This window comes from Branchiostoma belcheri, unplaced genomic scaffold (assembly GCF_001625305.1).
Source record: "Branchiostoma belcheri isolate BF01 breed outbred unplaced genomic scaffold, Haploidv18h27 scaffold345, whole genome shotgun sequence".
Classification (NCBI taxonomy): Eukaryota; Metazoa; Chordata; class Leptocardii; order Amphioxiformes; family Branchiostomatidae; genus Branchiostoma; species Branchiostoma belcheri.
Genome location: NW_017803960.1, coordinates 111,832 through 123,833, shown reverse-complemented (window position 1 = coordinate 123,833; position 12,002 = coordinate 111,832). Strand labels below are relative to the sequence as shown.

Sequence of the window (12,002 nt, the reverse complement as noted above, 5' to 3'; positions counted from 1 at the left end):
TTNACCCCCCCCCCCTAAGAACTCGCGAACGGTATGTCGTATGACCACCAAATTTTCAGAGAATGGTGTACTAGTAAAAATTTATCATATCTACAATTTTTATGTCGTTATGTAGTAATATGACGTCATTATGACGTCATTAATGTGATTTTATTGGCCAAAACCGTCTAAATAGGTTTTTCGCTGAAAACTAAATGGTATTCAACATAAAACATAAGTGTTTATGACAGAATATTATGGTGTACTAAGTCTTATGTTGCCCATAGCAAAACCGGTGACGTCATAAAATGACGTCATACATATTTAAGATATCCGCCATCTTGGATCATCAATCTTGAAATTTCAAAAATAGTTTTTTTTCATGATAAAGCCTAAAATACATTGTAAACATACTAAAGACCTTCATTAAAACATTTTTTGGAAAAAGAAATGGAAATATTGATGAAATTTTTTAATGAAAATAACCTGTATATACCTGTTCTAATGATATGGTCCGCCATCTTGGATTTTGGTCAATGACGTCATCAAATTAGCATAAATCATGCATATTTAATGATAAAATTTACATAAAATTATATAGGATGTTATTAATATTAGAAATCATGAGTATCATTGACATAAAACCCATAAAATTCTATTGTTGAAACAAAAGTACTAAATTTAGCAAAAAATGCCTGTCAGAAACCCGTTGCCATGGCAACACAAAAAATTATTGTCTCATTCCAATGATAGAGAATTGTTGCCAACAATATTCTAGGAAAAGTCACCAAGTTTGGCCGTTCTACGGCTAGCCGTTCAGACGCTAGGTGACATCAAAGTTGCCGCGGGCACTTTTAGCCCCCCCCCCCCGGTCTAGGTAGGGTTAAAGGAGTACTAATCTCCAGAAGGGGGTGCTGTATTCCGACAAGCATTAATTTTAGGAAGTGAAAAATGCATATTACTTTACAGTATACAATAAAATGCCCACTTTGTGCGCAAGTCTTAAAAGGCTTCGAATCTAGGACAAACTCTCCAAATACCCTCAAAACCATCCCAGAATACACCACGCTACCCCATTGGTGTCTATGTTTTAAACAAAAAGTTATGTTACAGACCTAACTTCGGGGGCGATAAGAAAAATTCGTACCGTTTTGTGTTCTTTGATATCTTACCAACCATTGCCCTTCTTAAAGTCCTTATCGCCCCTCATTTATGTCGAAAATATTGACGATAAAAAAAACGGCGTAATCTAGTTATCCTTTCCATGAGTCGCGTAATCTAATTATCTGTTCAATTAATACGTACATGCAAATAAGTTGAGAAAATCAAAACACGCAGGATAAAACTGGCGCCCACTGTATTAGACATCCTGATATTATAGTATCCAAGCCACAGGTCAAGCAAAGTAAAGCAAGTAATCAGCTTATTAGTGTGCTTGTCTCCTACCATTTTCGCCGAAAAATGTTTATGTTGACTTGAAGTGTATGAGTATTGCGTAAGCCAGAGTTCCCGGATGTATCAACTGTGGTTCAGCTAGGGGGAAAATGGTATTAACATCACTTTACAAACAAACGCCGCGCAACTCGTACAAGCGAAATTATGTACAAGGTCGGCTAGTGATGTATTCATTGTAGTATGATGTATCGAAAAATAGCACTTCCTTCTGGAGCATGTGGGGTGTAGACAGTTGTGGCTGACCGAATCTTTGTCTTTTCCAGCTCAAAATACGATCACCCTTCCTGATGATGGCATCACTCGAGCCAACCTCGGTGACGACTCTATTCTGGAGTATGGGTATACAACCGCGCCTGGTGTCACCGTGCTGTTTGAGGTCTGGAAAAAACAGCCATCAAGCGGCATTGCCAACAGGGCCAACAATGGACCCTTCAACGTCTTTGCTGCTTGGCGAGTAAGTATGGCTAACATGCATTAGATTGCGCCCATTGGATCACAGCAAGTTTCTTTCAGCAAATCCATGAAATTCACAAGTCCAATTATTGCCCTTGTCGAGAAGGCTATGAAATCACTTAGTGTGAGAGACTATTCAGTGTAACTCTTGAAGGCGTAGTTCGATATTAATGGTTTTTGGCACTCAGGTTACCCTTGGGAAGACCAGGGTCAAGTTAAAAAATGGGCCTCGATTGACATTGATTTAAAATCCCCTGTGAACAGGACTTAACAATCCTATATGGTAATGTCCAGCTCCAGGGCAGGGCGGAACCTGTTGGGCAGGCCAGCTTGAAACTTTTCAGCGTGACCAAGGACGATGCAGGACAGTACCAGCTCTCTACCAGCTTCAGCGATGGAACGTCAGACAGCAAAGAGAGAACCCTGATCGTTCAGTGTAAGTCTATGTTATGTTACAATGAGTTGAAATTGAAAATATAAATGCATGTCATATTTGTATGTGGAAATGTATACTGGTTGAAATTGATATGTAAAATGTTTCTTCAGCATCTCTTATTTCGGTAAGTTTTGGGAGTAAGACCACACCAATTAAATCAATTGGTTCTTGGATTCTTTTCTGATTTGAAAAAAAAATCAGGTTCTGAGTCAACTCCAAAATGCTCATGTTTTGGTTCCAGTTATAGAAAGCTCCTTGTCTTCTTAGTTGTTACAATTTTTCATCTATCAATATGGTGGTGTGATAAAACGTTCAAAAAGTATTGTTTGAATTATCAAAGCAGCCTGGTATGTTGACATTAGGGATTTTGTCATAGCTTCCGGGGCTATCTGAGGATGCCCAGGTATTTTTTTTGCCCTGTCGCTTCAAATTGTTTTTTATAACGTCCAAGAACTAACAATTTAAATTGGTGTGGCCTAATTGACTTTTGCTTCCTTGTTTAGATGCTCCAGAGGACACGACAGTCACTGCTACCCCTGGCCTGATAGCTATGGAAGGTGACGCTCAGGTGGTGCTCACTTGTCAGTCAGGTGGCATCCCCGCACCTACCTACACCTGGACAGGTGACAACCTGCCTGCCGATGCCGCACAGGATCCAAACACAGGAGCCCTGACCATCACCAACATCCAGAGGAGCGCGGCAGGCCAGTACACCTGCACAGCTGACAACGGAGTCCCGCAGCTGCCTGGAGACAACCCTACAGCACTGACCAACAGTGTCGACGTTCAGGTCCAGTGTAAGTCTACCATTCCATCATTATGTTTACCTTGGCAGAAGCTCAGTTTCTTTCTATTTCTGCTCCAAACAAATCAATGATATGCACCTGACGTCTGTCACCATGGTAACTGGTAGAAGACACTGTGGTGGTGGGTTACTTTATGTAGCAGGGTAAAGTTAGAGGACTGCTCACCATATTTTTGGAGGTGTTTGAATAAGAATAAAAAGTAGTATTTTGTTGGCTAGACCATGTCAAGGTAGACATTATGTATTTGCTTTGCAAAGTATTCAGCTGAAAACCATCTCATTTTAAGACAAATGATTTGTTGTCTCCATCTGAAATTTAAGACTGTACTTGTACTACCCAGAGTACCAGGAATGAAATCTTTTTAGCATGTCTTTATTCTATGTTGAATTCCTGTTCCAACCAGATGGTCCTAGTTCTGCCACCATCACAAGGGACCCAGCAGACAAGGTTGTGCAGTGGAACACTGTCACCCTCAGCTGTGCTGTGGACACCGCCAACCCTCCTGCCACCTACACCTGGACCAGAGTCCAACGGAACCCTCCCACCAACACAGACGTGGACCAGATCGCCGGCACACTGAGGCTGAGGTCTATCCAGCCTGACGCTGTCGGAACCTACCAGTGTTCTGCCTCCAACCGCATCGGAGACCCTGCTATCGCCACTCACGTTATCGATGAAGTGGAAGAAGGTATGAATACGACATCCTTGGTCTCTCTGGATCGTGGCTCTGTAGTAGTGCTGAGTTACTGGATTGCCTTTTGGTAATATGAGTTTGGAATGAAAGCATTATACTTTGCGCTGATTTCTAAGAATGTATCTTTTTACTCAGCAAGCTTGTTTGTGATGTCTGTGATTTGTAAAAACTGTTTTCCCTTTCAGCTTAAATCAGAATGGAGCCATGGTCCAGATTTCATTGTTTCCAAAATGTCACATTTCAAACAGTCCTGTTCTCATTTCCTACCACCTAGTGGTCACATTAAAAATTCAGCATTGAAAATGCATATACATATTTTACTAAGATACTTTACTTTATTTTAATAATTGATATCAAAAGGAGGACAGGACTGGATTTCAACTTTGGTACTATCTAGTGTTCCATAAATCCAAGTTGGTAATTGGAATTTTTGATCATTGAATCAAGATTGACTCAAAATTTGAAGCATAAAACATTCATAATGAGATATGTGTAAAGAAATCGGATAGCACTAGATAGTCTTCTTTATTTGACCTGTGTTGAAGATAGAATTTGATGTGCAAATTTCGAAAGTGTTAGCAATTTCTATATGAATAGCCTTTTCAAGCAAAAACACTCCACTGCTAATGCAGGTTGTGGGGCATCTTGTGTGGAAATTTATATTTATAACTTGTTTACTCACAATGGTGGATAGCCTGGATGCCAGACCCAAAGCACACTGGACACAAAATATCTCAGTGTGCAAGGGTCTGGTAGGGCCAGATAGACCTGCCAGTCGAACGCTCAGTATCTGAGCGTAAGACTGAGCGTAAGGCCCCATTGGTGGCACAGCAGGAAGCAATTTTACACCTCTGTTATGATTGGTTAAACCTCCCAGCTGTATCTTTGAATCTTTAACCAGTGGCCACCAGCAGATGAGATTAAACTGTAGATAAGGTTATTTTGTCCTGGTGTGTCAGAGGACTGTTACCTAAACAAACAGGAAAGCCTGGGCTGTACACTACTTCTAATTCTTGCTGTTATTTTGGAAAACAAACTCGAAAAACATTTAGAAAATTGACTGGTTAATGATTAACTGTTGAGCCCAATATTGTCTCCTGCTGACCAATGGTGGTACCATGTAACAGGCTACCTGTGGTGTGAGGGGTCATCAATCACAGCTTCTCCTCCCTTTGCTCGAGAGCATTTCCTAAGAGACCCTACCAGACCCTTGCACACTGAGATATTTTGTGTCCAGTGTGCTTTGGGTCTGGCATCCAGGCTAAATGGTGGAAAGGTGGCAACATAAGTGGATTTTTTCTGAATTACTTACCGGTGTTGGGAAATTAGTGGACCGGTGGCTCATTGTCCAAACTATAACCCAAGAACCAAGAATACGGTCTTTGATGTACCAAATGTTCTAGCTCCTCCAAAAATATCCTGTATATATCTGTAAACCTACAACTGCCAGAATATCTTCAGATCTTTCACAGGGTAGCTGGGTCTCACCACTACCCAGCCCGTTTTAACCAGTCTTTAAAGCTACCACAAGTTCACCTGGAATGTGGTAGGCGCATGTTCAGTTACAGAGTAGCTGGAGTGAGATTCCACAGACTATGAAATCAAACTTCTACGTTTTCCTCCTTCAAGCGCATGTTGAAAACCTGGGCTGACCTCTGACCTCATCTGACCTAATGACAAATGGACCTGTACATGTATACGGACTACGAGTATGGATACTGGCTTTGTATTTGATGACATGTTTGTTTTGTCCTGTTGAACATTACTTCTGTATGTTTTACATTGTTTTGTTCCCTGTTAAATATGTATGTTTTATGTACATGTACTATGTGTCCAGGGCCCCACTGCAAAGCAGTATAAATAAATGAAAAAAATAAAATAGGGATTCATCCTGCGTTATGAAGGTGACTTTATTTTAAAAACACGTTGTGACCACCCCTGAAAATATTTCCGGCAAATATATCCAGGTAGTTCGATGACGTCACTTCCGTTTCCCCTGGTCACCTTATACCTGACGTTGACCTTTGTCCAACCAACCATAATCTTGAATAAACCACTAATTCCATATCCTCATATTTCTAGGTGTTCTCTGTGGACCCGTAGACGTCATCGATGACGTCACTTCCGTTTCCCCTAACCATGGAGGGAACTTTACTATTGGCCAACAGGCGACTGTCACGTGCAAAAACGGACAGAACGTTACGCTACAGTGTCAGAAGAACGGAACCTTCAACATTCCCACACCTTACTGCAGTATACGTACAGGTGATTACGTCCGTGTGATGTAGGGTCCGTGTTTTGTAGGGTCCGAATTATTGCCTTGAACTTTGTAGCGAACGGGTATTTACTTAATGTAAAGAGAAATAAACTGTTCTCCTACTCAAACGAATTTGACTCACCGGAATTTTCTACCAAATACCTCGGTCTTCGTCAGCTATCTGGACCAAGTGTTGTAGTCATGTGACTTTATTCGACGTGTGACGTCACCACTGGGACAAAGTTCGGCAGAAGTCGGTACCGCCCTCCGTCCCGGTTGAAATAATGTTGGTGTGCCCTGATGTATGTAACATTCCCTTTGCCATGTCCACATATTTTCTAGGTACGTGTGTTTGTAACTGCCATAAATGATAGACAATAATATCAAAGATTAGCATCGTTTTTTTATCATAGTTCTTTTTTTTTGTTTGGTTCTTCAGAGATGGGCCATGGACAGAGCGTGGTGGTGTGGGCTGTGCCGGTTTCCGTCATAAGTGTCGGACTTCTTGTGATCGTGGTAGCTGCTTTCTTCATCTTCAAACGTAGGAGGTATGTGTTCCATCCAAGATGTCTAATCTTTATGTAAAGGAATTACCATGTCTGCACATAGATAAGATAAGGCCATGGAGGTTTTACCTCCATGATAAGGCGATATAAAGATATGATGAGAATCTATTTGAAACCTTTCCATGGTCTGGATAGCTGTTTCGATGTTTACGTGAGGTATTTGCGTACGTGAAAGGCATCCAATGCAAATTCAGGACGGCAAAACTTAATAAGGAAATCTGTATTAGATTTACTTTTATTGCCATTTCTTAGCACATTTATTTTCGTCATCATGTCATACTTGAAGCGTTTGAAATATCAGGAGTATAAGTATACCATATTAACATGAAAGTTCATCTGTGTTGGTATAAAACATTTTGATAACAGTTAAACTTTACGTGACCAACACCAAGTAAATTGGGACTTACCCCAAATTTTCGACTGACTCCGTCAGTCATGTTCACGGAATGAATGGACCCTTCTACTGCAGCTTCCGGGACGTGACGTCGGAAACACGTGGTTGCAGCAGAGGGTCATACGTGGCAGATAACCTATAGGAGTGAAGGAGGCGGTGTACATTCGGGCCAACCGTCCAACACTGAACAGAGACGGGGGCGTCAAAGGTTATCTACCACGTATGATCCTCTGCTGCAACCACGTGTTTCCGACGTCACGTCCCGGAAGCTGCAGTAGAAGGGTCCATTCAGTGAACAAGACTGACGGAGTCGGTCGAAAATTTGGGGTAAGTCCCAATTTACTTTGCGTTGGTCACGTAAAGTTTAACTGTTATCATAAGTATACTACATGATAGGATTGATTAATCTTACTACACTAGTTTAGAAATTGCTCCAAATATTTTGACTTTGAAAATCAAGCTTTAATATCAAATCGCTTCGGGTGCCTTTATAACTCTTAGCTGACACGGCCTTAGTACTTTATATTTCACTTTACATAATCCGACTGTGATCACGCTTTCGTGGACTATTTCACACAACAGGGCTACAAAACAGCGAGGAACCTCCAATGACGAATGCGAGATGGTCGACCCACAGGACTTCCGTCCGCCGACCAGGAGTCCACAAGCCCCGGCGACAGTTTCTCCCCCACTCGGGGCATCTGAGACCCAGTCGGCGGGCTCTGAGTACCAGGCGCTGGACCCGAGGACCATGTGTGATACTGACAGTGAGTACACAAGTCTACGAGACTATGAGATTGCGTACGACCCCGAATACGAGAACACGTTTGGAAAGGTGTATGAAAATGCCTGATTATGTCAAGTAGATTTTGTAGCCGCAGATTGACATTCAGGTCAAGTTGGCAGTCTAAGACGACCCAGACTTCGGCCCCTAGTACGAGAACACATTCGAAAAGGTGTATGAAAATGCCTGACTATTTTAATCAATATATTTTGTAACCGCAGATTGGCATTAAGTTCAAGTTGGCAGTCTGAACTGTCTCCACAGGTTGGGTCCACTTTTGTCGTAACAAACTCTCATCCTGTAAGGTTACTATCCTAAAAGTACAATTTAGCCCTTTTGTCCATATCATCAAAGAGCTATTCGTTTCTAGGGACATCTAGTTTGAATCAAAAGTGCAAAAAATTAGCCGAGGCCTTTTCCAAGTGTTTCAAGTGTTCCAAATATAAGTTGTTTAATTTTACATATAAAGAGCCTAGCAACGGACAACATACAGCAAAGTACTTTAAGTAGTCATATTATACTATGGTTCATTGTTAAATATCAATAGTCAAGAATTCTTAACTGTAGAAAAATTTCATAAGATGCAGTATTCAAAATGTACACTAAGACTTACTAAAAATGGTACCTTACTTTAATTATATTTTTATGTTGTGAAATTTTGATATCTTATGACATAATCAAGTAGAAAATAAATGACATTCTTATTATATTGTAACCTGTATCATAAGGAAAGAATTGTACTTTTTACTGTATCAAAGACAATTTTCGATATTTTGAATATTCAAATGCAACTGATAGATTTATACTTTTGATACGCATAGACAAACCTTGAATAAGAGCAATTGTTTGTTCAATCATCTACACATATGCAAAGTTTATTGTACTTGTACATGTATACTACTTAGTACAACGCTTTGTCTAGTATGTCGTATATGTATGGTCGTTTATACCTTTTTTTATTTTTTCACATATAATAAAACTATCCATTCGACGTATGAATTCAGGATTAATGACACGAACCGATGTGTTATTGGTGCCATAAAGCATACATCGTCCATTGCACGATAAGTCGAACACAAAGATGGCGGAGTGACTGATCTCGTACCCAGGGTCATGTGAATCAGTCGATGCTATTGGTCGGGGTGTTTATGGATTTAACCTAACCACTTGTGAGATGACGACCTCACATCGGCGCAAGCCTACTAATAATGTCTTTTTAAATGTTACTGGTTGAGATCGTCTTAAATGTCCTTACTGTTTGATCTCATTGGGTTATCCTTTTACAAACGAGACCACTTATTTTTCCTGTTTTTCAACAGTGTATTCTGTCAGTAGTGTATTCCTGACTCAACTATAAAGTTGGTTTTATATCACGATAGATGCATGTCCCGTAGCCTGTTGACTAGGGCTAGAAGTCGTGTGTAAAATGCGACAGTGTAATATTTAGACAATAGTTACATGGTAGGACATCTGTCGTTTAACTTCAATGTGTCATCGTCCGTCTGTTATAGAACTTAGTCAACTACATGTAGTTTTCTTGTTTTAGTATCTGTGAATACTCTAGATCTGGTTACAGTTGGAGCATGTTACTTAATGCAGGAAAATGTAATTTGTTTTACTGCAATTCTGAAATTGCAGTAAATAAGGTAGAGATAGCTTAGAGCTAGAGATTTGTCAACTTTTTGCATCTCAGTTTCAACAATAAAGCGCTTTATGTGCCTTATTTATTTGTCTTCGTCGTTGTCGTTTTTCCATGCTGTACCCTTATGTATTGTGTGCAAAATAGGTTAGAGCTACAAGTCATTGATTGTATTTATTGTTGGCCGTCTTGATTGAGGAATTTACTAGTACTAACAGCTTTAAAGCGAAGTGTTTCCTACATTTTCAAGCTATACTATAATGGACCTTTATGGAACTTTCATTGAATAAGGTTTAACGGTTTGCCGACACGCAACAGACCCCATTGTATGCATACAATCGTCCCTTTGATCTCAGTTTAAACAATAAAAAAAAATCGCAAAATGCATGTTATTTTTGTCATTTTTAGTGTACCGGATCATGAATCGTATTCCTTTTCTTCACACTCACAGGCTACAGGACCAATACTTCTGAAGGAATTCTGATATAATCACTACTAACTACACGTATCTCAAACACTACGAAACATCGAAGCAATTTATACGCTCAGACCGTCCACAACAAAGACAAACTGCTTATGCAAGCACAAGCATGTTCATCCACGCCTAATTAATTGACATCGGTGTCACAATTTTAGTTTAAATGACAGTAAGTACGTCAGCATTTAACATTTTACCTTCGTATGTACAAAGTATCCACAAAGTACACTAAAAGTTTATAAAAATCTGGTCATCTTTCGCCGAAATATCCAAACAATGAATACAAAATGGCGTCGGTGGCATGTTTCCCAACGTTCAGTATCCCATCAGCCAATGCGGCAAATCTTGCGGCGGGAGATTGAATTCGTTTTTTTTAATGTAAACCAGGATTTGTTTACGTAACAGGGCTAACAGTAGCTAATGCGTTGTGTACAGATGAGTTCGTTGGCGCAGTGTAAGGCAGAAGAAGGCTTGCTTGGAGAAGTCTTACTGGAAGAAGTCTGTTATCGTCTTCTGTTTCTTGCTCTGCAGAAGACATTGGCGGTGGACTTTCCCCTCGGTGCGTGTGAGATGGCTGTACTCGGAGTCGTCGTAGGTCTGCATCCATCGCCGAAGCATTGCCAGGGCTGAGCTCACGTCGATCTGCCGACGATGGAACAGGTAGAGGGCAGGGCTCGCTGTCGTCTTCCGTCTCGGTGATGGTGACAGTTGTAACAAATGGTCTTTCTGTGTGGGTAGGATTTGGGCTACAGTTACTATTACAGTTACGATTACAGTTACAATTACAGTTACTATTACGGTTACAGTTACAAATCCCTAGACTCTCACTCTAAGGAACTAGTTACTAGACTCTCACTCTAAGTAACACCAAAGCCAGGTCGATTTATATTTGATGTGACTTTATTGAGTAACTGCGGTATAAGATACAAAGGCAAAGCGATGCAGCATATAATGGAACTACAAATACAAAGTTATACAACGGAACAGTTACAGAGGGAAACACAATACTAAAAGTCGGCAAAGACTGAGAACCGAAACCAATTACCTGTACAGTCGAGTGTGTTGCAGGAAAAACTACTAGACTAAACTACTACTAACCTAAACCGGTGTGCTGGAACGGAGCTTCCGAGAGGCGAAGAACTTGGATCTAGGGCGCGTCCCGCTATTTTATAGTGCGCGCGGAAGGGCGGAGCGACATCTGCATGGCGGAGGCGTGGTCAGGCTTTGGCCAAGACGTGTCTGGGTCACGTGCTCTCACCAAGTGACCCCAGACTGTCTAATGCAGTAATTGGCCTGTTACACCGTGGTGCACCGGGACTCCCTCACGTCCAGGCAGAGTTCCTCAACGTTGGGGTCCCCGGTGCACTCCACGTTGGCGTCCATGTCCACGAACTCCGTGAACTCCTCCTCTGTCATCCCTTCTAGCATAGGGACGATGGGCTAAGGAGTGTGGTCATCGCACAAAGTCAGATCGCTTCTCTTCTTCGTGAGGACGTTGATCGACATGGCTTTGACTCAGCTGAAACTCAAGACAGTGGTTAGGACCCATTTTTATTGAGGACAACAAGTTGTCTACCAAAGCGCACCACCACCTTTGGTGCCGGTGGCTCTTTAGCGGTTATAATTCAGCGGTCATAAGCAATCTATGTACAGTCCCTTCGCTGAGCACAGCGCATTCGCGGTGAGCACAGCCCCATCGCGATTGAATGCAGTCCCTTCGATGAGGACAACTTTGTACCTTTGGTTTCTCGTAATGTCGGAACCATAGGATGATGGCGCAGCGCTGGCTAACACACGCTGGCTTATGGGATTTATGAACATGCATATCTATGAACCAGGTCGTTAGCAAGGAAAAATATACATCCATTTTACACGCAATTACGCAAAATCCCGGGCACTGATTACGAATGGCGTTAAATTCTCGGCGCCGATGACGTGGGTATAGACAAAAATACAGCGAATATTATTCAAGACTGGGTAGAAATTATAAAGCCTCATGTGAGCGTCAGCCAGATGTAAATTATACATGTACCATGCCTTATTATTTGCGTGCTTTGATTC

At 41.3% G+C, this 12,002-nt stretch overlaps 2 protein-coding genes across 2 annotated transcripts; both read left to right on the top strand.

Annotated features, from left to right (window-relative positions):
* Positions 1–1,697: 1,697 nt before the first annotated feature.
* LOC109475711 (contactin-5-like) lies at positions 1,698–4,013 on the top strand (the record flags this gene model as incomplete). The annotated part of the gene is made up of 5 exons (XM_019776475.1): positions 1,698–1,888; positions 2,188–2,323; positions 2,827–3,120; positions 3,533–3,817; positions 4,009–4,013. Coding segments are annotated over 5 exons (911 nt in total), but the record flags the coding sequence as incomplete, so codon positions are not given.
* Positions 3,655–8,693, top strand: LOC109475717. Its single transcript, XM_019776480.1, has 4 exons — positions 3,655–3,817; positions 5,906–6,088; positions 6,520–6,628; positions 7,623–8,693. The coding sequence occupies exons 3-4, from the start codon at positions 6,522–6,524 to the stop codon at positions 7,891–7,893; spliced, it is 378 nt and encodes a 125-aa protein (XP_019632039.1). The 5' UTR covers positions 3,655–3,817; positions 5,906–6,088; positions 6,520–6,521; the 3' UTR covers positions 7,894–8,693.
* The last annotated feature ends 3,309 nt before the right edge of the window (positions 8,694–12,002 follow it).

What these genes read in the sequence shown, in the direction of transcription:
- LOC109475717 (XM_019776480.1), top strand. Translation starts at nt 6,522, where the DNA reads ATGGGCCATGGACAGAGCGTGGTGGTGTGGGCTGTGCCGGTTTCCGTC. An exon ending in TTCATCTTCAAACGTAGGAG is followed by an intron (nt 6,629 to 7,622) that starts GTATGTGTTCCA and finishes TTCACACAACAG; the next exon opens with GGCTACAAAACAGCGAGGAA.